Below are 26938 nucleotides of genomic sequence, written 5' to 3'. Positions count from 1 at the left end.
ATTTAGATGACTATTAATTGGTACCTATGCTAAGAACCTGTAATTCAAATTCAGTATGTTTGGCTTTCTAAAAGAAGAACCAAATAAATATTCGTTTAATAAATTTGCTTCATAGCAATTGACACTGGAATTGAGTGTGAATTCAAATATTTTAGAAATAATAAACAAAATGTATCTTTATGGATTGTAAACTGAATCATGGATTTGAAGGCAGGATCAGAGTTCTTCATGCCCACATTGCACATTGCAGTATCTGTGGCACATAGCCTTCAAGAGGTATCCTACTTCAGCTACTCATGACTGAGTTTGCAATCATCCTGTCCACCATCAATTTAAAATTGGTAGTTTCCATCTAGCAGGGGGGTGAGTGGGGTAGAAGTATAGATGAAATAAGATTGTCCGTGAATACTCAATAAGATAAATATAAACTGAAACTTCTCCTGCTAGTTATGATGGAATAACTGGTACTGGACTTGTCCTCCTATTGCAAACAACTAGAAAATTGGACTATCTGAGGGAACGGGGAGTGGGGAGGCTGAGGCAATTGTAATTTGTAGAGCAAAGAACTTAGAGAATAGAGCTGTGGAAGGAAGGAATGAAGGAAGGAAGGAAAGAAAGAAAGGGAAATAAAAGAAAGAGAGAGAGAAAGGAAGGAATGGAGAAGAAAGAAAGGAAGGGAGGAAGGGAATAAGGGAAGAAGGAAGGAAGGGAATAAGGAAGGAAGGGAAGAAGGAGAGAAAGAAGAAAAGATAGAAAAATAAAGGAAGGAAGGGAGGAAGGAAGCAAGAAGGGAGAAAGGAAGTAAGAAAGAATGAGAGGAAGGGAGGTAAGAAGGAAGAGAGGGAGGGAGGAAGGAAGGAAAAGAGGAGGGGAGGAAGGAAGGGAGGAAGGAAGATAGGAAGGGAGGAGAAAGACGGGGGAAGGAAGCGAGAGAGAAAGGGAGGAAGGAAAGGAAGGAAGCGAGGAAGGAAGGAAAGAAGAGCTCAAGGAGTCTGTGTAGGACTCACAGACTTCTGAACATTTTTAAGGGGAAACTTCACAATGCTTTTTAAAGAACCACTGGAAAGCTATAAACTGAAAAATTCCCAGAGCACCCACAGAAGTCGGAGACATTTGGGCCGGGCACGGTGGCTCAAGCCTGTAATCCCAGCACTTTGGGAGTCCAAGGCAAGCGGATTATGAGGTCAGGAGATCGGGACCATCCTGGCTAACACGGCAAAACCCTGTCTCAACTAAAAATACAAAAATTAGCTGGGTGTGGTGGCGGGCACCTGTAGTCCCAGCTACTTGGGAGGCTGAGGCAGGAGAATGGCGTGAACCCGGGGGGCGGAGCTTGCAGTGAGCTGCGATCGCGCCACTGCACTCCAGCCCGGGCAACAGAGCGAGACTCTGCCTCAGGAAAAAAAAAAAAAAAAAAAAAAAAAGAACTAGGAGACATTTGAGTTCCAACCAACCAAAGTGAAAAAACCTTATTGAACACCTGGGGCACTTGTTAGAGACTCCAGAAGGATAATCCTTTAATGGTAGGGTTAAACTAGCTCTAGAGTAAAGGGTTCCCTAGACCCACCCTGACGAAGCTTTCCAAAAAGATTTAAAAGAATAAAGATAATCTACAGGTAAACTAACTCCCTTCAAAACAAAATTCAAACACTTTAAAGAAAAATTTTCTTCTGGAGCCATTGGTGCCAAAAACATGCCCAAGGCCAATTCAGAGGTCCATGGGGCCAGCTAGCCTGAGCTTGCTCACCTTTAAAGTCTATGCAGCTCCAAAAAAGGACTTACCTCCCAAAAATCCCATGAAGGCTGATGAGCTTTCATTCTACTTAGTTCCCAAGGGTCAATATAAATATGTGGAGGAGTTAAGAACCCAGCTGGAAGAAAGCATCTCTCAGCTCCGACATTATCGTGAGCCACATACAAGTTGGTGTCAGGAAACATACTCCCAGACTAAGCCCAAGATGCAAAGTTTGGTTTTGTGGGGATTAGACAGCTATGAATATCTCCAAAATGTATCCTCTGGGTTTTTTCCCAAGACTTGGTGCTATAATTTTGCTGGCCTTGTTGGACTCCTTTTGGCTACAGACAGGTTCAAACATAAAGAAGCTGGTGTATCCACCTGGTTTCACAGCATTAGCTGCCTCTATCTATCATCCACAACAAGCCATTGTGTTTGCCCAGGTCAGCGGGGAGAGATTATATGATTGGGGTTTACAAAGATACATAGTCATCGAAGATACATGGAAGGAGCACTTTCAAAAGCTAGGAAATGAGAATTCACCTATAAATAAGAAGAAAATGCCATGCTTTGCCCATTTTAATCAGTTACAGGTAAGCATTGGAATCTCCTTACAATAAACCAGGGCTTCTACAGAAAAATGGCAGAGAAGTCAGTATTGAATGTATTAAATTTGCATTCTTCTTCAGGAAAATCTATATTAGGCCTCTGTTATCTTGAGTGATGCTGTCCTACAAGCAAACTAATCTGAAATCCTTTCACCTAGAGATAATGAACAAGCCTTAGAACTCCTCATTCTCATGTTGCTATTTATTTACATAATTAAAATCCAAGTAAAAGAAAAGAAAATTTTAAATGCAGACATTTAAAGCCTAAAATTTGCATACTAAAATCAATATACAAAAAAGTATTAATAGGCATGTGAAGAAGCAGGAAAAAGTACAGGACAAATGAATCAATAGAAAAACACCAAGAAATGACAGCAATAATGAAATTCACAGATAAGGACTTTAAAACACCTATTTAAAATATACTCAAAAATTTAAAGGAGGCCGGGCACGGTGGCTCACACCTGTAATCCCAGCACTTTGGGAGGCTGAGGCAGGCGGATCACCTGAGGTCAGGAGTTCAAGACCAGCCTGGTCAATATGGCGAAACCCCGTCTCCACTAAAAATACAAAAATTATCTGGGCATGGCGGTGCACACCTGTAATCCCAGCTACTTGGGAGGCTGAGAATCGCTTGAACCCAGGAGGCAGAGGTTGTAGTGAGCCGAGATTGCACCACTGCACTCCAGCCTGGGTGACAGAGCAAGACTCCAACTGAAAAAAAGAAAAAAAAAATGTAAAGGAAAATATGAATATAATGAGGAGAGAGATGACACATATAAAAATAATACAATTGGAACTTTTACACTGAAAAATGCAATATCTGAAATGAAAAAATTAATCAGACGGGTTTAAGAATAGATTAGATACTATAGAAGAAAAGATCAATAAACTTGAAGGCATAGCATTAGAAATTATCCAGACTGAAGCATATAGAAGGAAAAAAGAAAAAATAGGGCCTCAGCAATATGTGGAATAATATTATGCAGACTTTCACAAATGTATTTGAATTTCTGAGAAAAGGGAGGGCAGGAAGGCAGAAAAAGTATATTTGGAAAGATAATTTCTGAAATATCTCCAAATTAGATGAAAACTATAAACTCATAGATCCAAGAAGCTCAACAAATTGCAAGCAAGATAACTCCCCAAAAAACTATACCAAAGCACATCTTAAACTGCTAAAAACAAGTGATAAAAAGAGAAGAATCTCAAAAGCAGGCAGAGAATAAAAGACACATTACTTACAGGGAAATAAACTTAAAAATATCTGCTAGAAAAGAATGAATTTTACAGTGCCAAAAGAACAAAAAGAAGTCAATCTAGAATTCTACATTCAATGATAATGTCCTTTGATAAATTAATATGAAATTAAAAATTTTCAAACAGACATTGAAAAAAATTATCACCAGAAGAACTTCATTTCAAGAAATACAAAAGGACGTCTCAGGCTGAAGGAAAATTAAAACCAGAGAGAAATCAGAAGTGCTAAATATGTGGATAAATATAAAATAATATTTTCTCTTTTTAAAATTTCCTTGAAAAAGAATTGACTTTTTAAAGCAAAGATAATAACAATGTATTGTGAAATTCATAATACATAAAAATAAAGGCTATGACAACAAAAGCACAAAGAATGAGAGGGTGGAAATAGAAATATCTATTGGAAGGTTATTATATTTGAAGTAGTACAATATTATTTGAAGGTGAATGTGTTAAGTTAAAGTTGAAGATTATAAATTCTAGAAAAGACCAGGCTTGGTGGCTCATTCCTGTAATCCCAGTACTTTGGGAGGCCAAGGCAGGTGGATCACCTGAGGTTAGGAGTTCAAGACCAGCCTGGCCAACATGGTGCAAGCCCATCTCCACTAAAAATATAAAAAATTAGCCGGGCATGGGGGCGAGCACCTGTAATCCCAGCTACCCAGGAGGCTGAGGCAGGAGAATCGCTTGTACCCGGGAGGCAGAGATTGCAGTGAGCTGAGATTGCGCCATTGCACTCCAGGCTGGGCAACAGAGTGAGACTCCATTAAAAAAAAAATCCTAGGTAAAGTATCACAAATAAATAAATAAATAAATAACCAAAGAAGTGTAGCCAATAAGCTACTCTTACAGATTAAATGGAATACTAAAACATAGTCAATTAGTCTAAAACAAGGAAAAAAGGGACATAGAACAGATGTGGCAAACAGAAAACAAATAGCCAAATAGTAGATTTAAAGGTAACCATGTTATTAATTATAGGAACTATAAATGTCCAAACACCCCCATTTAAAAAGCAGAGATTGTCAGGATTTTTAAAAGGAAGACTCAATGATGCTGTCTACAAAAAACAGTATTTTAAATATGAAGACTAACATAGGTTAAAAGTAAAAGGATAGAAAAAAACATATAACAAGAAAACACTATTTATAAGAAAATTGGAGTGGATTTCTTAATATCAGACAAAATCAACTTCAGGACTACAAATATTAGTGGAAAAATTGTTGAAGCTGGGTGACTGATAAAGGACAGTTCATGATACTGTTCTATCTACTTTTGTTTATTGTTGAGATTTTTTATAATATAATAATAAAATTGAGAAGTGAGAAATGTGTTAAGACAATCAAACAAGACTCTTTTGTGTGTGTGTGTGTGTGTGTGTGTGTGTGTGTGTGTATGCCTGTTTGCACTGAATATACTCATCACTTATTTTGGTCACCCATTTTGAGACAAAAATAGCTTTACTATTTGTGCATTAGCAGCCTTATATTATAGACACCAACCTTTTTTTCCTTTATTACTCTAATTTCTCTTATAATGATTAGAATACACATATTTTTGAAATAATGACACCTAGGGGCATTGGGGGGGGTTAATTCTCCTGGTGAATGTGGGTATTAAGTTCTGGAAAACAGTGGTGGATTTTAGTTTTATAGAGTTCCTAGAATTACTACTTATTGAAACACTGTTTGGAACTCATATTTTATAGCTATTTTTTCAAATAATACAGAACAGAAAAGAATGCTTTTTGTTATTAACAGAATGTTTTTCTTTCTTTTTTCACAAAAAAGAAAAGCAATTTGATAAAAAGGCATATAATTTACATGACAATAAAACACATCACAAGTGTTATAAATAACATTTAGCCCAGTATTGAAAGGATTTTATCATTTAACTTCCTTTCTCTCTATTATTTTTTATTCTTACAATAATTTCATACAGTTTATCACAGATAGGTATTATTTTATTTTCAATCTCAGCAAGGTTTTGTAGATAAGCACCTAAGCTATTCTCATATTCAGAAGTCAGAAACAAAATATGTCTATATGTATTTTCTTTTCTAGTTCACTAGTTTTCACTCAAATTTCCATCAGAAACTGAAGGATAATATTAAACACAATTATACCAAATATACTGCCTCAGACACACAGCATTTTTTGTTACACAGTAATTTTAAGATTGTATATTTTCATGAAACCATACAAAGCCCTTTGATATGGTAATTCATTAACATTTATTTAGCAAATATCATGTGCCAAGCACTTTCATGAACAGGAACATAGCTTTGTTTTAATTTATTCCCTGATTTGTTTTGACAAGGATTTTTTAAATGTTTTAAAAGATACATTGGATATAACTTGATTGCATACATTTTCCAGCCAGGGATCATCTTAATGTCTAAGTCAGAACACAACATTGCACACCTCTGCTCAAAACTTTCCAAGAGCTTCCTTTCCCTCCCAGGAAAGAGCCTGCCAGTTGCTTACATTACTCACATTCGTGGTTCTCAATCCTGGCTGCATATTAGAATTACCTAGGGCCCTTTTAAAACCTGCCGAAGTTTAGGTCCTATTTCAACCCAGTGAAGTCAGGATTGGTTGCATCAAGTTGGGGGTTCTCCAGGTGGATTCAAATGTGCAGTCAGGGTTCAGAACCTCTATCCTGTACCCATCAAGCTTTATCCAACACATACAATCTTCCCCCATCCCTCCATCTCCCAAAACCTCTTCTCCTACAACTTTCCCCACAACCCATTTCTCTCTAGCCACACTGGCTCCTCAAGGATCTTCCAACATGCTGGGCATACTCCCAGATCAAGGCCTTGGCCTCAACTAATCCCTCTACCTACAATTCTCTCAATCACAAGTCTTGCTCCCTCATTTCTTTCAGGTCTTTGCTCAAATTCATCTTTGCATTGAGGGTTCCCTGTCTCTGCTTTTTAAACCATACCCTCCTCCCACCATGCTCTGATACTCCCTAATCTCCCTGTCCTGCTTTATTTTGATTGGCAGCACTTGTCACCATCTGATTTATTATACCTTTTATTTATGCATTTGTTTACTATTTCTCTCTGTGTGTCTGTAATTGCCACATCTTCCCACTCCCCCAAACTAAGTGGTCTAAGCGGGGCTTTGTCTGTTCTGTTCACAACTATATTCTCAGGACCTAGGACAATGCCTGCCACTTATTTGGCACACAATTGCCTATTTGTTGAATGAATTTAGAGCAAACAAAAAAAACAACACCCTCTATAGGAAAATAGCATGAGCCATTTCACAGCAATCTTTACCACAACACTAGGAAGTAGATATTTGTAATTTTGTTCTCAGTCTCCATCCTTCTCCAGTCACCTCCCGTTACTATAGAAGAGATACTTTTCTGGACCACCATGCATTTCGCTGCTCATTGCCATCTGCAGTTCCAAATCTATTGTTATTTTCATATGATGCTCTTGGCTCCACACCACCATCAGGAGGAAGTGAATGTGGAGTAGACCACACATTCAAGCTTGGATTCACCACTCACCCCCTTACATATGAGTACAGATGTATCACACTTCGGTGAAGTCTTGGGGAAGAAGAGAAAGATGTTTACATTAAGGGAGTGCAAAAATAGACTTGAATATCAGACTTCTTTTTCCTAAACGTTCTCTATTGGTTCACCTTAATTAAAACTGGCTTTCTTTTCACACAGGCTCCAGGCTTCAGTTGTAGTCATTTGCTTCTCGTTTCTTCTCTTCTCTCTCCCGCGTTCTCCCTCATCCCTAATTTCTGTTTACTTCTTCATTGAGTACAGTTTAGCCTTCTCTTTAGTTAAAATTTTTCCTTCCGATATATACTGTTAGGCACTACTTGCACTTACAACTCTTTGTTAAGATAATTTCCTAAATAAAAATAGCTCTCCTCCACTTTAAGAATAATTATGGTAGCCAAACATAGAATTAATTTTTCTCTGTTAAAACTGGTTATGCATAAAGGCTGGGTGCAGTTGATCATGCCTGCAATCCTCACACTTTGGGAGGCCAAGATAGGAGGATCACTTGAGCCTAGGAGTTCAAAACCAGCCTGGACAATATAGCAAGACCCCATGGCTCAAAAACACCACCTTAAAAAAAATTAGCCAGGCGTAGTGGTGTGTGCCTTAGTCCTAGCTACTCAGGAGGCTGAGGCAGGAAAATCACTTGAACCCAAGGGTTCAAAGTTACGGTGCATGATTGTGCCACTACACTCTAGCCTGGGTAAAAAAGCAAGATCCTGTCTCTATTTTTTAAAACTATATACAAAGAAGAGAAAGAAAGAGGTTAAGTGACTTCCTCAAGGTAAAATATCTAGTAATTAGAGTTCAAACCTAGATGGTCTGTGATACCTGTATTTCTTAATTTGCTGATGATAAGAAAAAAAAAAGCCCTGGGTTTGGTAGACATTAGTATTGCCATTTCACAGCAAAAGATACCGGCTCATCTTATTCAGCTTTGTTTATAAATAAAAAGACACTGATCTTTTCATTATATCACATTGTAACAGAAGCTGAAATACCTTATGTTGAGAAATTGTAAGTTTGGTTTATATAACAAATATAACTGTAATGCTCTATTTTGAGGAACTATAAATTTAGGGAGATATATAATTATAGCCTACAGTTATATAGCATTTGCCAGGTAAACAGGCACTCTTTTAAGCATTCTACATGTGTTAAGTATATAAGTCATATAACCTATATGACAACCCCATGAGGTGGGAGTTATTATTATCCTCATTTTATAGTCACACAGCTAGTAAATGGTAGAGCTGGGATTTTAAACCAGGTACTTTGATTCCAGAGTATGTGTTCTTTATCACTCTGTAATATGAAGAAACAACTCCTACTTTAAATTCCAACCCTGCCCACACATTTGAGGATTTACTATATGCCAGGCTATTCTAAGTGCTTTACATATTGTGTTAATCCATTTAATCTGCCATTCCAAAATACCTGAGACTGGGTGATTTATAAAGAACAGGAATTTATTTCTCACAGTTCCGGAGGCTGGCAATTCTAAGGTCAAGGTGCCAGCGGATTTGGTGTCTGGTGAGGGCAGCTCCCTGCTTCCAAGTAGGTGCCCTGAACACTGTGTCTTATGGTAGAGAACAAAATGGACAAAAGGGAGCTAGCTAGTTCCTTCGGGCCCTTTCATAAGGGCACTAATCCATTCATGAAGGCAGTGCTATCAGGACCTAATCACCTCCTAAAAGCCCCACCACTTAATGCTATCACACTGGCAATTCAGTTTCAACACATGAATTTTAAGGGGCATTCAGACATATGTTGTGTCATTTAATTCTTACAAAGTCCTGGTGAGGTAGGCATTATCACCCACATTTTACAAATATGGAAACTAAGGCTCAAAGAGCTAAATTACTCATATATGCTAATGGAGCAAATAGATGGTGAGCCAACACTTGAATCCATGTCTTACTATATTATAATATATTCTCTTTTCAGAATACATAGTGCATCTAGAAACGTACACATACAAATACATACAAAATACTTGGAATCCAAGTTCTCAGTGAACTTACATATTAAAAAAGAAATGTGTGAACTTTTGATTTTGTTTTCAATTTTTAAAAATACAATAAAAATGATTGGAACCCTGTTTTTCTCTTGACCTTAAGGGAAAAGATACTGTCCTGTTTTTTGTATCTCAATACTAAGCACGGTGCTGGTGAATGAAAGAGCAAATATTCATTCCCATGAATAGGGATTTACTTCTTAAATCCTGAATTTTGGATATGATGGACTCCTAAAAATGAGGTTTGTGCTTTAAACGTGATAGATATTGGAAGTTATCATATAAGCAGAAGAGATACTGTAATATTTGGAAGGTATTTAGCTTCACAAATAAATTAGCTGTAGACATTTGGCTAAATGAGATCTAGCCGAATAATATGTCTGAAATAAAATGGGCTATTAATATGGGGAATTTGGTCAAAGAAACTGCTTTTTGGGCTAGGGAGAAAATGATCATAGTCAACAAGAGAGTTTAAGATTGTGTGCGTATTTTTAAAAAGAAAGGGGATGATAAAAGGGTTCTGAACACAGGGTGATGTCAACCTGGAAAGAGTGCTTGGAAAATAGGACCTGATGGAGAGTAAGAGTAGTGTTTCTATGTGAGTTTCTACAATGAACTATGCTGGGCAGGAGGCTAGGATGGGGTGGTGGGAGCTGTGGTCCCCAAATATGTCAACATCCTAATCTGAAACCTGTGGATGTGTTACTTCATATGGCAAAAGGGTCTGCAGATGTGATTAAGTTAAGTATATTGATGGTGAGATTATCCTTGTGTGCCCAATATCATTACAAGGGTACTTGTAACTGGAAAATGGCAGCAACAGAGTTAGAGAAGGAGATGTGACATTAGAAGCAGAGACTGAGGTGATGAACTTTAAAGATAAAGGAAAGGATCACAAGCCAGGGAATGCAGACAGCCTCTAGAAACTGGAAAGGGCAAGGAAACAGTTTCTTCTTTAGAGCCTCCAGATGGAATGCAGTTCTGCCTACACTTTAATTATGGACCTATTTAATTTAATTTAATTGTGAGACCCATTTTGGACTTCTGAGTTCCAGAACCATAAAACAATAAATGTGTTATTTTAAGACACCAATTGTGTGGCAATTTGTTACAAGAGCAATAGGAAACTAATTCAGAAGCCAAGTTATCAATCATCATCATGGTCAAAGAAGCAGTTTTTAAAGAAGACAAGGCTGAGCAAGCAAAAGAATATATCACTAAGAATAAGATTAATAAGTAGCGCTAGGTAAAATTTCCATATATACAAAATAATAGACAAATGATGACATACTGTGAAAAATGCCTGCAATAAACATGGCAGAAAAGAAATGCCATTATTATTGATAAAGAGCTTTTCCAAATTTAAAAAAAAAGGCATCCTTATGGCAAAATAAGCAAAGGACAAAAATACATAATACCCAGGAAGAGTACAAATGGTAATAAGTATATGTTTAAAAAGTAATCTCATTTCTTTTTTTTTTTTTTATTATACTTTAAGTTCTAGGGTACATGTGCACAACGTGCAAGTTTGTTACATATGTATACATGTGCCATGTTGGTGTGCTGCACCCATTAACTTGTCATTTACATTAGGTGTATCTCCTAATGCTATCCCTCCCCACTCCCCCCTCCCCACAATTGGCCCCGGTGTGTGATGTTCTCCTTCCTGTGTCCAAGTGATATTGTTCAATTCCCACCTATAAGTGAGAACATGCGCTGTTTAGTTTTCTGTTCTTGCAGTAGTTTGCTGAGAGTGATGGTTTCCATCTGCATCCATGTCCCTACAAAGGACACGAAATCATCCTTTTTTATGGCTGCATAGTATTCCATGTTGCATATGTGCCACATTTTCTTAATCCAGTCTGTCACTGATGGACATTTGGGTTGATTCCAATTCTTTGCTATTGTGAATAGTGCTGCAATAAACATATGCTGCATGTGTTTTTAGAGCAGCATGATTTATAATCCTTTGGGTATATCCCCAGTGATGGGATGGCTGGGTCAAATGGTATTTCTAGTTCTAGATCCTTGAGGAATCACCACACTGTTTTCCACAATGGTTGAACTAGTTTACAGTCCCACCAACAGTGTAAAAGTGTTCCTGTTTCTCCACATCCTCTCCAGTACCTGTTGCTTCCTGATTTTTTAATGATTGCCATCCTCACTGGTGTGAGATGGTATCTCATTGTGGTTTTGATTTGCATTTCTCTGATGGCGAGTAATGATGAGCATTTTTTCATGTGTCTGTTGGCTGTATGAATGTCTTCTTTTGAGAAGTGTCTGTTCATGTCCTTTGCCCACTTTTTGATGGTGGTGTTTGTTTTTTTCTTGTAAATTTGTTTGAGTTCTTTGTAGGATCTGGATATTAGTCCCTTGTCAGATGAGTAGATTGCAAAAATTTCCTCCCATTCTGTAGGTTGCCTGTTCACTCTGATGGTAGTTTCTTTTGCTGTGCAGAAGCTCTTTAGTTTAATGAGATCCCATTTGTCAATTTTGGCTTTTGTTGCCATTGCTTTTGGTGTTTTAGACATGAAGTCCTTGCCCATGCCTATGTCCTGAATGGTATTACCTAGGTTTTCTTCTAGGGTTTTTATGGTTTTAGGTCTAACATTTAAGTCTCTGATCCATCTTGAATTAATTTTTGTATAAGGAGTAAGGAAAGGATCCAGTTTCAGCTTTATACTTACGGCTAGCCAATTTTCCCAGCACCATTTATTAAATAGGGAATCCTTTCCCCATTTCTTGTTTTTGTCAGGTTTGTCAAAGATCAGATGGCTGTAGATGTGTGGTATTATTTCTGAGGGCTCTGTTCTGTTCCATTGGTCTATATCTCTGTTTTGGTACTAGTACCATGCTGTTTTGGTTACTGTAGCCTTGTAGTATAGTTTGAAGTCAGGTAGCGTGCTGCCTCCAGCTTTGTTCTTTTGGCTTAGGATTGTCTTGGCATTGTGGGCTCTTTTTTGGTTCCATGTGAACTTCAAAGCAGTTTTTTCCAATTCTGTGAAGAAAGTCATTGGTAGCTTAATGGGAATGGCATTGAATCTATAAATTACCTTGGGCAGTATGGCCATTTTCACAGTATTGATTCTTCCTGTCCATGAGCATGGTATGTTCTTCCATTTGTTGTGTCCTCTTTTATTTCACTGAGCAGTGGTTTGTAGTTCTCCTTGAAGAGGTCCTTTACATCCCTTGTAAGCTGGATTCCAAGGTATTTTATTCTCTTTGAAGCTATTGTGAATGGGAGTTCATTCATGATTTGACTCTCTGTCTGTTACTGGTGTATAAGAATGCTTGTGATTTTTGCACATTGATTTTATATCCTGAGACTTCACTGAAGTTGCTTATCAGGTTAAGGAGATTTTGGGCTGAGACGATGGGGTTTTCTAAATATACAATCATGTCATCTGCATACAGGCACAATCTGACTTCTTCTTTTCCTAACTGAATACCCTTTATTTCTTTCTCTTGCCTGACTGCCCTAGCCAGAACTTCCAACACTATGTTGAATAGGAGTGGTGAGAGAGGGCATCCCTGTCTTGTGCAGTTTTCAAAGGGAATGCTTCCAGTTGTTGCCCATTCAGTATGATATTGGCTGTGAGTTTGTCATAAATAGCTCTTATTATTTTGAGATACGTTCCATCAATACCAAATTTGTTGAGAGTTTTTAGCATGAAGGGCTGTTGAATTTCGTAAAAGGCCTTTTCTGCATCTTTTGAGATAATCATGTGGTTTTTGTCTTTGGTTGTGTTTATATGCTAGATTACGTTTATTGCTTTGCATATGTTGAACCAGCCTTGCATCCCAGGGATGAAGCCCATTTGATCATGGTGGATGAGCTTTTTGATGTGCTGCTGGATTCGGTTTGCCAGTATTTTATCGAGGATTTTTGCATCGATGTTCATTAGGGATATTGGTCTAAAATTCTCTTTTTTTGTTGTATCTCTGTCAGGCTTTGGTATCAGGATGATGTTGGCCTCGTAAAATGAGTTAGGGAGGATTCCCTCTTTTTCTATTGATTGGAATAGTTTCAGAAGGAATGGTACCAGCTCCTCCTTGTACCTCTGGTAGAATTCGGCCGTGAATTCGTGTGGTCCTGGACTTTTTTTTGGTTGGTAGGCTATTAATTATTGCCTCAATTTCAGAGCCTGCTATTGGTCTATTCAGGGATTCAATTTCTTCCTGGTTTAATCTTGGGAGAGTGTAAATGTCCAGGAAATTATCCTTTTCTTCTAGGTTTTCCAGTTTATTTGTGTAGCAGTGTTTATAGTATTCTCTGATGGTAGTTTGTATTTCTGTGGGGTTGGTGGTGATATCCCCTTTATCATTTTTTATTGCATCTATTTGATTCTTCTCTCTTTTCTTCTTCATTAGTGTTGCTAGCAGTCTATCAATTTTGTTGATCTTTTCAAAAAACCAGCTCCTGGATTCATTGATTTTTTTGGAGGGTTTTTTTGTGTCTCTATCTCCTTCAATTCTGCTCTGATCTTAGTTATTTCTTGCCTTCTGCTAGCTTTTGAATGTGTTTGCTCTTGCTTCTCTAGTTCTTTTAATTGTGATGTTAGGGTGTCAATTTTAGATCTTTCCTGTTTTCTCTTGTGGGCATTTAGTGCTATAAATTTCCCTCTACACACTGCTTTAAATGTGTCCCAGAGATTCTGGTACGTTGTACCTTTGTTCTCATTGGTTTCAAAGAACATCTTTATTTCTGCCTTCATTTTGTTATGTACCCAGTAGCCATTCAGGAGCAGGTTGTTCAGTTTCTGTGTAGTTGAGTGGTTTTGATTAAGTTTCTTAGTCCTGAGTTCTAGTTTGATTGCACTGTGGTCTGAGAGACAGTTTGTTATAATCTCTGTTCTTTTACATTTGCTGAGGAGTGTTTTACTTCCAATTATGTGGTCAATTTTGGAATAAGTGTGATGTGGTGCTGAGAAGAATGTATATTCTGTTGATGTGGGGTGGAGAGTTTTGTAGATGTCTATTAGGTCCACTTGGTGCAGAGTTGAGTTCAATTCCTGGATATCCTTGCTAACTTTCTGTCTCTTTGATCTGTCAAATGTTGACAGTGGGGTGTTAAAGTCTCCCATTATTATTGTATGGGAGTCTAAGTCTCTTTGTAGGTCTCTAAGGACTTGCTTTATGAATCTGGGTGCTCCTGTATTGGGTGCATACATATTTAGGATAGTTAGCTCTTCCTGATGAATTGATCCCTTTACCATTATGTAATGGACTTCTTTGTCTCTTTTGATCTTTGATGGTTTAAAGTCTGTTTTATCAGAGACTAGGATTGCAATCCCTGCTTTTTTTTGTTTTCCATTTGCTTGGTAGATCTTCCTCCATTGCTTTATTTTGAGCCTGTGTGTGTCTCTTCATGTGAGATGGGTCTCCTGAATGCAGCAAACTGATGGGTCTTAACTCTTTATCCAATTTGCCAGTCTGTGTCTTTTAATTGGACCATTTATTCCATTTAAATTTAAGGTTAATATTGTTATATGTGAACTTGATCCTGTCATTATGATATTAGCTGGTTATTTTGCTCATTAGTTGATGCAGTTTCTTCCTAGCATCGATAGACTTTACATTTTGGCATGCTTTTGCAATGGCTGGTACTGGTTATTCCTTTCCATATTTAGTGCTTCCTTCAGGATCTCTTGTAGGGCAGGCCTGGTGGTAACAAAATCTCTAAGCATTTGCTTATCTGTAAAGGATTTTATTTCTCCTTCACTTCTGAAACTTAGTTTGGCTGGATATGAAATTCTGGGTTGAAAATTCTTTTCTTTGAGTATATTGAATATTGGCCCCCACTCTCTTCTGGCTTGGAGAGTTTCTGCCGAGAGATCTGCTGTTAGTCTGATGGGCTTCCCTTTGTGAGTAACCCAACCTTTCTCTCTGGCTGCCCTTAACATTTTTTCCTTCCTTTCAACTTTGGTAAACCTGACAATTATGTGTCTTGGAGTTGCTCTTCTCGAGGAGCCTCTTTGTGGCATTCTCTGTATTTCCTGAATTTGAATGTTGTCCTGCCTTACTTGGTGGGAGAAGTTCTCCTGGACGATATCCTGCAGAGTGTTTTCCATCTTGGTTCTATTTTCCCCGTCACTTTCAGGCACACCAGTCAGACGTAGATTTGGTCTTTTCACATAATCCCATATTTCTTGGGGGCTTTGTTCATTTCTTTTTACTCTTTTTTCTCTACACTTCTCTTCTCACTTCATTTCATTCATTTGATCTTCAATCACTGATAGTCTTTCTTCCAGTTGATCAAGTCAGTTACTGAAGCTTGTGCATTTGTCACGTAGTTCTTGTGTCATGATTTTCATCTCTATCAGTTCTTTTAAGGTCTTCTCTGCATTGATTATTCTAGTTATCCATTCAGCCATTCTTTCTTCAAGGTTTTTAGTTTCTTTACACTGGGTCCGTAGTTCCTCCTTTAGCTCTGAGAAGTTTGATCGACTGAAGCCTTCTTCTCTCAACTCATCAAAGTAATTCTCTGTCCAGCTTTGTTCTGTTGCTGGCAATGAGCTGCATTCCTTTAGAGGGGGATATGCACTCTGATTTTTTGAATTTCCAGCTTTTCTGCACTGCTTTTTCCCCATCTTTGTGGTTTTATCTGCCTTTGGTCTTTGATGATGGCGATGTACTGATAAGGTTTGTTGTGGGTGTCCTTTCTATTTGTTAGTTTTCCTTCTAACAGATAGGACCCTCAGCTGCAGGTCTGTTGGAGTTTGCTTGAGGTCCACTCCAGACCCTGTTTGCCCGGGTATCAGTAGCGGAGGTTGCAGAAGATAGAATATTGCTGAACAGTGAGTGTTGCTCTCTGATTCTTGCTCTGGAAGCTTCGTTTCAGGGGTGTACCCAGCTGTGTGAGGTGTGAGGTGTTGGTCTGCACCTAGTGGGGATGTCTCCCAGTTAGGCTACTCAGGGGTCAGGCAGTCTGTCCGTTCTCAGATCTCAACCTCCGTGCTGGGAGAACCACTTCTCTCTTCAAAGCTGTCAGACAGGGACTTTTACATCTGCAGAGGTTTCTGCTGGTTTTTGTTTAGCTATGCCCGTCCCCGGAGGTGGAGTCTACAGAGGCAGGCAGGCCTCCTTGAGCTGTGCTGGGCTCCACCCAATTCGAGCTTCCTGGTGGCTTTGTTTACCTACTTAAGCCTCAGCAATGGCGGGCACCCCTCTCCTAGCTTCGCTGCCACCTTGCAGTTAGATCTCAGACTGCTGTGCTAGCAATGAGGGAGGCTCTGTGGGCATGGGACCCTCTGAGCCAGGTGTGGGATATAATCTCCTGGTGTGCCGTTTGCTAAGACCCTTGGTAAAGAGCAGTATTAGGGTGGGAATTACCCGATTTTCCAGGTGTTGTGTGTCTCAATTTCCCTTGGCTAGGAAAAGGAATTCCCTTCCCCCTTGCGCTTCCCAGGTGAGGCGATGCCTCGCCCTGCTTCCGCTCTAGCTGGTCGGGCTGCACCAGCTGACCAGCACTGATTGTCTGGCACTCCTCAGTGAGATGAACCCGGTACCTCAGTTGAAAATGCAGGAATCACCTGTCTTCTGTGTCACTCACGCTGGGAGCTGGAGGCTGGAGCTGTTCCTATTCAGCCATCTTGGGTGCCCCCCCCCAAAGTAATCTCATTTCAAATGAAGAAATGCAAATTGAAACAAGACTGTGATACCATTTTTAATTTACAAAACTGGAGCAGGCTTTTAAAAAAAATCATATTCAAAGTTAGCAAGAATTCCAATAGACTGGTAGTCTTAGCCACTGCTGATGAAAGCGTTTAGTCATGAGCTCTTTTTGAAAAATGATTTACTAATATTTATTAAAAGGTTTTAAAATGTTTACATTGTTTGATCTAGTAACTCTGCATTTAGGGATTGGGCTGGTAATTGTTTTGCCTCATCCATGTCTCTATTCCACCACCTCTTTGTCCTACTCTATGTCTTGTATAGATTAGCTTCACAAGCTTCCTTGCTCTCTAGCTTCTAGTAGGGTTTAGACAATAAAAACACTTAAAGGAGCTCAGAGGGAAAAAAGGAGATTTGGGAGTATTTATTCCCCCCAACTGCTCCCTCCTTGCAGCTGTAGTTTTGTGAGTGGCATCATTCCTCTAAGCCAGTCCTTCTCAAACTTGAGTGCATCAGAATCATCTTGGGGCTTTTTTCCTAACTCAGTAGGATGGAGACAGGGCCCAGGAATTTGCATTTTCAACAGGTTCCAGATATTTCTGATGCTGCTGATCACAACACTACATTTGGAGAAGCACAGCAGTAAAGCCACAGTTCTCCTGGGACAGTCTCTATTCCTCAGCTGAGACTTTCTCTGTGTTCCAGTGACCCTATAGCCTCCCCTTTCTCCTTCAGATCTCGGTGCAGATAAGGACTTCTTTGACAATCCCTGAATGTTTCACCATTCCTTGTTGATTCCCTTATAATCCTGTCCACACCTCTTGTAATCAGTCCCTTCATTTAATTCTCTTGAATTGAACACTTTGAACATTGCCATTAGTTTCCTGCTAAAACCCTGGCTTTCATAGAAATTTGTCCTGGGGAAATAATCAAAGATGAAGACACAGACTTAAGTGTAAGGATTTTTTTTTCAGCATAATTTGCAATAGCAAAAATATTAGAAACAAGGTATACGTTCAACAACAGGGGAAACTTAGAATATTATACACTTATGAGTGACTAATTACATAACCATACTGACTAACGTGTGGAATACTCATGATGAAATGTTTAAATGAGAATAAGATATAAAACTACACTTAGAGAACATTCCCAATTTTGTAATTATGTGTTGATATGCTTGTATAAGGTTTAAATTGAGGTGAAATTGGAAAGAAAGTGTAGTTTACTTGACAATGACTACAGACACAGTTTATTGAAGGAAGATTTGCTTTGCTGGTATATTTGTATTTTTCTGATTGAATATTTTGAACCAAAAGTATAATTCCTACTTAAATTTTTTTCTCTTTTATTTCCAACTGGTATCAGCATGAATACCACATTTTACATAAACTATAAATATGCTTAAATAGAAAAGAGTCAGAATTCTATTCTAGCAATGGAATTAATCCCTTATGTCCAACCATTTTCTATATGACCCTTTTTAACACATGGATTCAGACAAATGTAATCCACAAATATTTACTGTGAGCCTGCCCTCAAAAAATTGACACTCTAGGAAGAAACATAAGACACAAGGATGCAATGTGGAATAGTAGGAAAAATGCAACTTGGAATGAAAACACCAGAGTTGGAGTCTGGGCTATATCATAATAACAATTAAGCAGTTCATAAAATCTTTTGCAGAGGATATAGTAGAATGTAAATTATAAAGCTCAATTATGTAATCAAGGAATCATGAAAAGCTTTTTAATTAGAGTCTAAATCTCTGTGGCATGCATAATGGCAAGTATGTGTTTACTAAGTCAGAGTTAACATTAGTCTGTCCTTTTAATTCTTCTCCAATTCAGAACAGAAATACACATTGTTCTCACTGCATAGGCATAATTACAAAAGTTTTGGAATATTGGTTACATTGAAAATGAATATTCAAAAACCAGAGCTGATGGTTAAAACAGAGGTGGCATTATTCTTAGAAGGGAAACTCAGAATACCCTGACTCTTAATTATGGTGAGTTTTCATAAAGAAGACTGGAAAGGCTGCTTAGGAATCTAGCTTATGAAAAGAAAATGTGCAGTACAACATTGGTGTGGTCCAGAGATAAAATGATAAAGAAAAATTGTACAGCAGAGAGATGATACAATAGCGGACTAATGGCATCAAGCTGATATTGACTGAAGGGTTCAGATAAAATTTGAATGTAGGAAAAAATGGAATATCAAATTGAGGGATATGAGCAACTAAAATGTGACGGTAGTTCCAATTCTGATATTTTCTGTCTTCATTACAGCATCCTGATATTCTAATTATCCCATTCTTTCATGCCCACCAAACCTACTATTTGTACAAATAATAAACTCTAGTTCTTTACTTTTCTCTGTTCTTTCAGAACACCTACCTACCCACTGCAACCCATTTGCCTTCCTACCCAGTATGACCCTATGGCAAGCCTTGTTAGTAGAACACTTGTTTGAACATTGACCTGGACTCTGTGGCATAGCCTGTTTGCCAGTCTTCAAGCATAGGAAATCTCCACTGAATATTTTCTTTGCTCATACTCAAAAGCTGCCGGGCCTGGCTATAGAATCACAGAACTTTTGCCTAAAATGGTGATAAGAACACAATAAAAATTCTCTTCTGAATTCCCACCAAACTAACCAGGAAAATATATGAAACGAGAGAAATTGTCTATGAACATAAGGCAAAATAAAAGATAGAGTCAGATTCTGTTAAGAAACAAAATTATCCTTCTTACCTACCTGTGAAGTAGGATTGAAATATGACAACCTTTCTTCCTGAACATTTACTCATGGCCACAGTGACCATGACTCAGTAACTAAAGTTATCAAAGTTCTACTTATTCTTAGTTACCTAGGTCATTTATTATCACACAGGGAAGTAATAGGGTGGCATTTTCAGGTATCCAAGGACTCAGAAACCAGATTGTCTTCCCAAATAAATATCCTGAATGCCTACTGTAGGACCCCAAGATATTAATCAAAATTTAGATTCAAGAAAAAAAAGTGGCCTAAATGAATTGGAGTGATCAATAAGATTAGTTAAATATACAGAGATAAATTGAATTTATACAAATGGTCTATAAATGTGAAATAAAGCTACTTGGAACATATTATTTATACTATTTAGTACAAAGACAATTATGCAGTTTATGACTACATTTTAAATGAAAGAGAAAAACAAAAACACAGGAGAGAAAGGAGGAACTTCACAAAGGGAGACAAAGCTCTGGGTGAAATGTTTCTCAGAAAACTCAAGTTCTTACCTTGTCCTTGATTTTAATAATTAGATGCTAATGGCCTAAGAATGGTTTAATGGAAAGAGGATGCTTCTTTCTCAATTATTGCAGAGAAAAAGAGCAAATTAATAGTCCATACCTAAGAAGAGGAAAGAGATTAAAACTTAAGAAGTATAAAATAAGACATTTTATTTTTGTAACAATTAAAATGGCCGTTTACTGATTTTTCTGCCCTGCACCTCTGCATTTTTCTGGGAAAAGCACTCCATTCCCCCATTCCCACTGGAATCATAGACTCCAAATGGAGATAATGTGGTTTTTAGATGATCTTATTTCCCCAGTCTAGATAATCTAGAAGTGACCCTCTAACTTAAGCTGAGTCAATCATAGAACCTCATCTTCCTCACCCACTTGCCATCTGGCCCTATAAACTGGTACAGCACAGAGGCATATAGACACCTGGCACAAACTGTGACCATCACGCTCCTTGTTCAGGGTTTGTTCAGCTGGGTCTGCGGGGAGGCAAGAGATAAAGCCGAGAGATGTCTGACGTAGTGTATGTGGAGAAAACTAATCAGAGAGAAGCAAAGAAGGGAGGCCGAGTAAGAGAATACTGGTGGTATTAAGTGTCTGGTTCAATGGGTCTCTAGCTGCACTCGTGTAGGAGCCAGTGAATTTCCATTTTGCCTAAGCTAATTTGAGATAAGTGTCTACATCTTGCAACCATATACTACGCAAATGGAAGAATTATGATTGTAAATGTAAATGAGCTTAATTCTTTTAGCAAAAAGTCAAAGACTCAGATTGGAATGGAAAATGAAATCTAGTTATTTAAAGAAAGGCATCTAAAATAAAAGATTACAAAAAGATTAAAATAAAATAATTTGTAAATACAAACCAGACAGATATAGAAGGCAAATATAATTCAAAGCTGAAAGCATTCAATAGAAAAAGTATTGTCCCTTGGTATGAATTAATAGTGCGCTCCATGCAAAAGACATAGTAGGGCTGATGTAGCAGCTTAAGAATGTCTTCAGGGTACTTTTCTATTTCTGTTTTACCATCCTTGGCATGTGGCTCTCATTCTGGTTACAAGATGGATGCTTTAGCTTCAGACATCACTTCTGTGTTCCAGGCAGAAAAAAGAAGGGAGAAACAAAGCAGAAGGGATGGCATCTTAATTAAGAAAGTAAAACTTTCTAGGAATCACTGGCAGGCTTCTGTTTTACATTTCATTGTTAAGAAGTACATCATACAGCCACCCATAGTCGCAGTGGAGGCCAAGCAGAGCACACTGACACCCCCAAGTTATAATTCTGTTACCAAAAAAAAGGAGAGAATGAAAACTGCAAAGGCAACTTGTAGTGGCTGGCACATCTGTCAATGGTAACATAAATTATACACTCTTGCATCTTCTACAGTCCTCTGGTTTTTATGAGAAAGATTTTTCCTAAACACTCCTCAGCCTGTTTGTACAGCTCCTGGCCTCAAACTTCCCCAGGGAAGATGGAGTGACTTCTCTGCTTAGTGAGTTTAGGGTAAGAAACAGAAGAAACAGGCATACACAGTTCAGTTGTCTCTTTTTTTCTTTTTACAGGAAATACATTTTGGTCCGCTGCATTATGACATTGGCATTTTATAGCACTGGGATCGTTGTGAGGAGAACTTGGTTTTCCAGATGTGCCTGGGATGCTGGGGGTGGGTGGGTAAGCACGCCTTGTTCTGAGTCTCAGTTACCGTACACGTAAGCCACTTCCTTCAACCTGGCCTTTATCAATACTTAAAAGGATATTTAGAATTAGCTTGTCAAGTTCTTTTTTATTTTTCTGTTCTTTTCTTTTTTTGAGAAGGAGTCTTGCTTAGTCACCCAGGCTGGAGTACAGTTGTGCGATCTCAGCTCACTGCAACCTCCGCCTCCTGGGTTCAAGCAATTCTCTCACCTCAGCCTCCCAAGTAGCTGGGATTACAGGCGTCCACCACCATGCCCGGCTAATTTTTATGTTTTAATAGAGACAGGGTTTCACCATGTTGGCCAGGCTGGTCTGGAACTCCTGACCTCAAGTGATCCACCCTCCTCAGCCTCCCAAAGTGCTGTGATTACAGGCATGAGCCCCCACGCCCGACCGGTTTATCAAGTTCTATAAATAAATGTTGTGATTTTGAGTGATTGCACTGGTATCCTATGTTTAATTTTCTGAAGACTTGCCAAACTATTTTCAAAAACGACTCTACCATTTTCCATTTCCACAAGCAATATGTGTGTGCGTACATACACAGTATGTGCATATATATGTGTATATGTATATATATCATATATATATTCTCATCAGACATATAATTTGCAGATATTTTCTCTCATTCTGTGGGTTTTTTTACTTCCTTGATAGTATCCTTCAAAACACAAAGATTTTAATTTTTATTAAGTCCAATTTATTTCTTTCTCTTATTTGTGTTTTTGATGTAATGTATAAGGACATACTGTCTAAAGTCATGAAGATTTATACTTTTGGTTTTGTACAGGAGTTTTACAGTTTTATATCTTACGTTTAGGTCTTTGATCCATTTGGAGTTAACTTTTTTTGTATATATTGTGCAACAGGAATTCAACTTCATTCTCTTGCATGTGGATATTCAGTCATCCAAACCCCATTCATTGAAGAGATTATTTTTTCCTCACAGAATGATTTTGGCACCGTGTCGAAGATTAATTGGCCATACAACTTTAGGTTTATTTCTGGGCTCGTGATTCCACTGCATTGGCCTATGTGTCTATCCTTATGCCAGCACTGCAGTCTTGATTACTGTAGCATTGTAGTGAGCTTTGAAATTGGGAAGTGTGAGTCCTCCACTTTTGGCTTTTTCAATGTTGTTTTAGCTATTCTGAGTCCCTTGCATTTCCATAGGGTTAGCTTGTCAATTTTTGCACAAAAGCCACTGGAATTTTCACAAAGATTGCAATAAATCTATAGAGCAATTTGGGCAGTGTTATCTATAATTTCAGCTTAAATTCCCTCTTTAATCAAGAGTTATTTAAAAATTTTGTCTATCCTTTTGTTGCATTCTTTTTATTACATGATTAGAAAATGTGACATTGTGAGTTCTATTGCTTAGATTTTGTTGAAATCATCTTAGTTAGTTCTTCTAATCCAAAATCCATTTATTTGATAATGTCCCATAGACATTTGAAAACAATACTCATCTATAATCATCTATGTGTTTGTGTCTATATATGTTCACACTTTTAAATCATGTTATTTAAATCCTTGTTTATTTTTATTTACTTGATATATAAGTTTATAAGAGGGTTTATTGATAGTTTCCACCGTGATTGTGGATTTGTGATTATTTCTGTATTTCTAACAGTTAAAAAACCTGTTAGACCATAAAGAATGCTACCTATTACATCTTCATGGTCACTTATTTTTTTACTCCATTTTTTTGCAGTGATTAGGGGACAGAGTATATCCCCTCCAAATTTTTGATACATATTGAATTTCTATTTTAATAATCAATAGTTGAAGTGAATGAACATGCTCTAAAGAAGACATTACACTTTAGTGCTCTTTCCATATTCCTTCTATAGCCCCCTCCTCAGTACTTCTCATCTTGAAATCATTTAGGCTTTTGTTTCTACAAAATTTATCTTTTACGTTCTATATTAGTAATGAATTAGTCATAATGATAGCTTCCAATGTATTTATGGCAATAATTAATGCATTTAAACTGTTTGGTATGGTGCCCGGCACATACTAATCACTCAGTAATGTCTGCAATGATGATGAAGAGTATCAATATTACTGTCATTCTGCACAGAGCCATTCTTCTCTCTCGACAAGGTCTCTTAGAGTGACCTAAGCTTCAGCTTTTACTATCACTACTGCCTGGATGAAAAATCTACCTTGACTCTGCTCAGGAGCTCCCTTGTTTTATTTTCCATTTCCACTACAGATTACTACTTAAATGTTCCACCAGAACATCAAGATCAACATATCCAAACTAGACTATCTCCTAACTTCCCAATTTCCATTCACAAAACAAGCATTCTTTCCTTTTACTCATCTGAAATGTTGGAGACATCTTTGCTGCCCCTTTCAACTTGCCCTCAGCATGGCAGTTGAGCCCAGTGTCTATATCAAGCAGTTGCTGATTTAATGTTTGCCTTCTTCCCTCTCCTTCAATATATTGCTAAGCCCTGCAAAAACTTACAAAAATGCCACTTCTATCCATCTTCCCCTTTATGGCTGCCTCCTCTCAATGTATTTTTTTAGTCTAATATCAAGTAAGACTCCCAAATTTCCTCCTTATTTTTCGATTTCTTCTCCCTTTTACTATTCTTGCATGTTAATCCTCCTCAAACATAGTGCTAATCATACATTTGCTATATACTACCAAACTGGCTCCTTGCTTTGAATGTAAGTTCAAACCACTCAGGCCACCACTCCAGGCTTTTTACTGACATGGGTCTAAACTACATCATCCACTTCCTGCTTTATGGACAACATGCATCAGTCAAAATGACACGCTGCTACTTTCCTGAAAACACCAAACACTTTCTTAATGGCATGATATTTATCCTTGATATTCCTTCTGCCCAGAAAGCTTTCTTGAAGCATCTTTGCCTATTAAAATCCTACCCACCCTTCCAGGACCTTCTTAAAAACCACTCTTGTCAAAAAGCCTTGGTTCACACAGCACATATGATTTGCCTCTTCTATGAGTCACTATAGCATTTTGTGTGTCTCTTGTAGTGATGAAAATATTTTTGCTTTAAATTACAGATTTTCAGGATTTTTAAAAATCTTAATCATGTACCTAATTATAAGATTTATAAAGGGCTTTGCCCTACCTATACTTTAAATTTTTGTAGGCCATTCTTAGAGTAGCATATTTCACGAATTAGCACTCAATAAATATTTGTCGAGTTTAACAGAGACTGTATCATTTAAGGCAAAGCAAAGATAAATGATTGTCTCTCCAATACACGGTGTGGGAAAAACTAGATATCCATATGCAGAAGAATGAAATTGGACCCTTATCTCATACTGTGAACAAAAATCAACTCAAAATGAATTACATATTTAAACATAAGACCTGAAACTACACAACTGCTAAATAAAACATACGGGAAAATCTTCTTGATAATGGTCTGGGCAATTATTTTTTGGATATAACACCAAAAATACAGGCAGCACAAGCAACAATAGACAAGATTGCATCAAACAAAAAGCTTCCGCACTGCAAAAGAAACAATCAAAACAGTAAAAAGACAATCTATGAAATGGGAGAAAATATTTGCAAACCATATATCTGATAAAAGGCCAATATCTAAAATATAGAATGAACTCAAAGAACTTAATAGCAAAAGCAACAAATAACCTGATTTTAAAATGGGCAAAAGACTTGAATAGACATTCCTCACAAGAAGACACAAAAATGGCAAACATGTATATGAAAAAATACTCAACATCATTAATTATCAAAGAAATACAAATCAAAACCACAATGAGATATCACCTTACACCTGTTAGAATGACTATTACCAGAAAGACAAAAGATATGTGTGGGCAAGAATGTGGAGAAAAGGAAACCCTTGTATGCTGTTGGTGGAAAGTAAATTGGTACAACAATTACTGAAAACAGTATGGTGACATTTTTGCTGATATATATATATTCAGCAAAATATATATACATATCAGATTACAGATATATATATATATATCACATAAACACAAAATGGGGGTATTATTTAGCCTTTTAAAAAAGGAAATGCTGCTATTTTAGAAAATGTGAATAAACCTGGAGGAGATTATGCTAAGTGAAATAAGCCAGGTACAGCAAGACTAATAGTTCATGATCTCACTCATGTGAAATCTAGAAAATCTGAACTCATAGAAGCAGAGAGTAGAGTGGTCGTTACCATGGGCTGGAAAATGGGAGAAATGGGGAGATGCCTGTCAAATGGTACAAAGGTTCGATTATGCAAGATGAATAAGTTCTGGAGACCTAATTCACAACAATGTGACTCCAGTTAACAGTACCACATTGTATAATTGAATTTTCTGAGGGTAGATCTTACATGTTCTCAATCCACAGAAAAAAAAGGAAAGAAAATGATAACTATGTGAGGTGATGGATATGTTAATTTGCTTGATTGTGGTAATCATTTCACTGTATATATCTCTTTCAAAACCTCAAGTTTTATATCCTAAATATGTACAATTTTTACTTGTCAAGGATACCTCAATAAATCTGAAAAAAGGAATGATTCCGAAAGCATAAACAAGGTCTCTGAAACAGACTATATAAAATACAGACTTGTTTAAGTAAAGAAAGGCTATTTCTATAAGTGAATCTTTGCTTGGAGAATGAACTAGCTAAATATGTCTCTGAATAATACAAGAGAAGCATACACCATTTTTATGGTGGTAGACCTGAAGGAAACATGTACTTTGCAAGAAAACCAGACCACAGAAACAGCTGTGGCATATGAATAGAAGTCTTTCTGAACATTTGATGAAGTGCCAGAGGTTGCCTGTTGCATACAGTTATTTAGAAATACTTTGCTATTGCATATGGTTACTTAGAAATGTTGCCTTTGGAAAAAAAAAAAAAAGAAATGTTGCCTTTGTTAATACAGACACAATAATAACAACTGTCAACTACCATACCGTACAGTCTGAGTAGATATAAGAAAATAATGGAACATAAATCTAGGAAAGCAGATTGCATCTTAATTTTAAAGTACTTTGAATACTGGTATGCTTTCAGTCTCTTTCCTCTCTCTGCATCAAAACTTTCGGAGCTATTTTTGGTATCTCCTTTATTTTGACCATCATAATCGTTTACGGATCCTTTAATAGTTTTTTCATCAGCATCATTTCCCTCCTTTCCATTACTTATGCCACGTTAGTTC

At 37.5% G+C, this 26938-nt stretch overlaps 1 protein-coding gene across 1 annotated transcript in view; it reads left to right on the top strand.

Moving 5' to 3' along the window:
* Window positions 1–26938, top strand: part of LOC139356480 (MICOS complex subunit MIC26-like) — a 46325-nt gene that overhangs the window by 2073 nt on the left and 17314 nt on the right. Inside the window, 2 exon segments of the mRNA XM_071070575.1 lie at window positions 1677–2081; window positions 2083–2328. Of these exon segments, the coding sequence (XP_070926676.1) occupies window positions 1677–2081; window positions 2083–2328 (651 nt within the window).

This window comes from Macaca nemestrina, chromosome 10 (genome assembly GCF_043159975.1).
Source record: "Macaca nemestrina isolate mMacNem1 chromosome 10, mMacNem.hap1, whole genome shotgun sequence".
Classification (NCBI taxonomy): Eukaryota; Metazoa; Chordata; class Mammalia; order Primates; family Cercopithecidae; genus Macaca; species Macaca nemestrina.
This window is presented reverse-complemented; position numbering and strand designations above follow the sequence as displayed.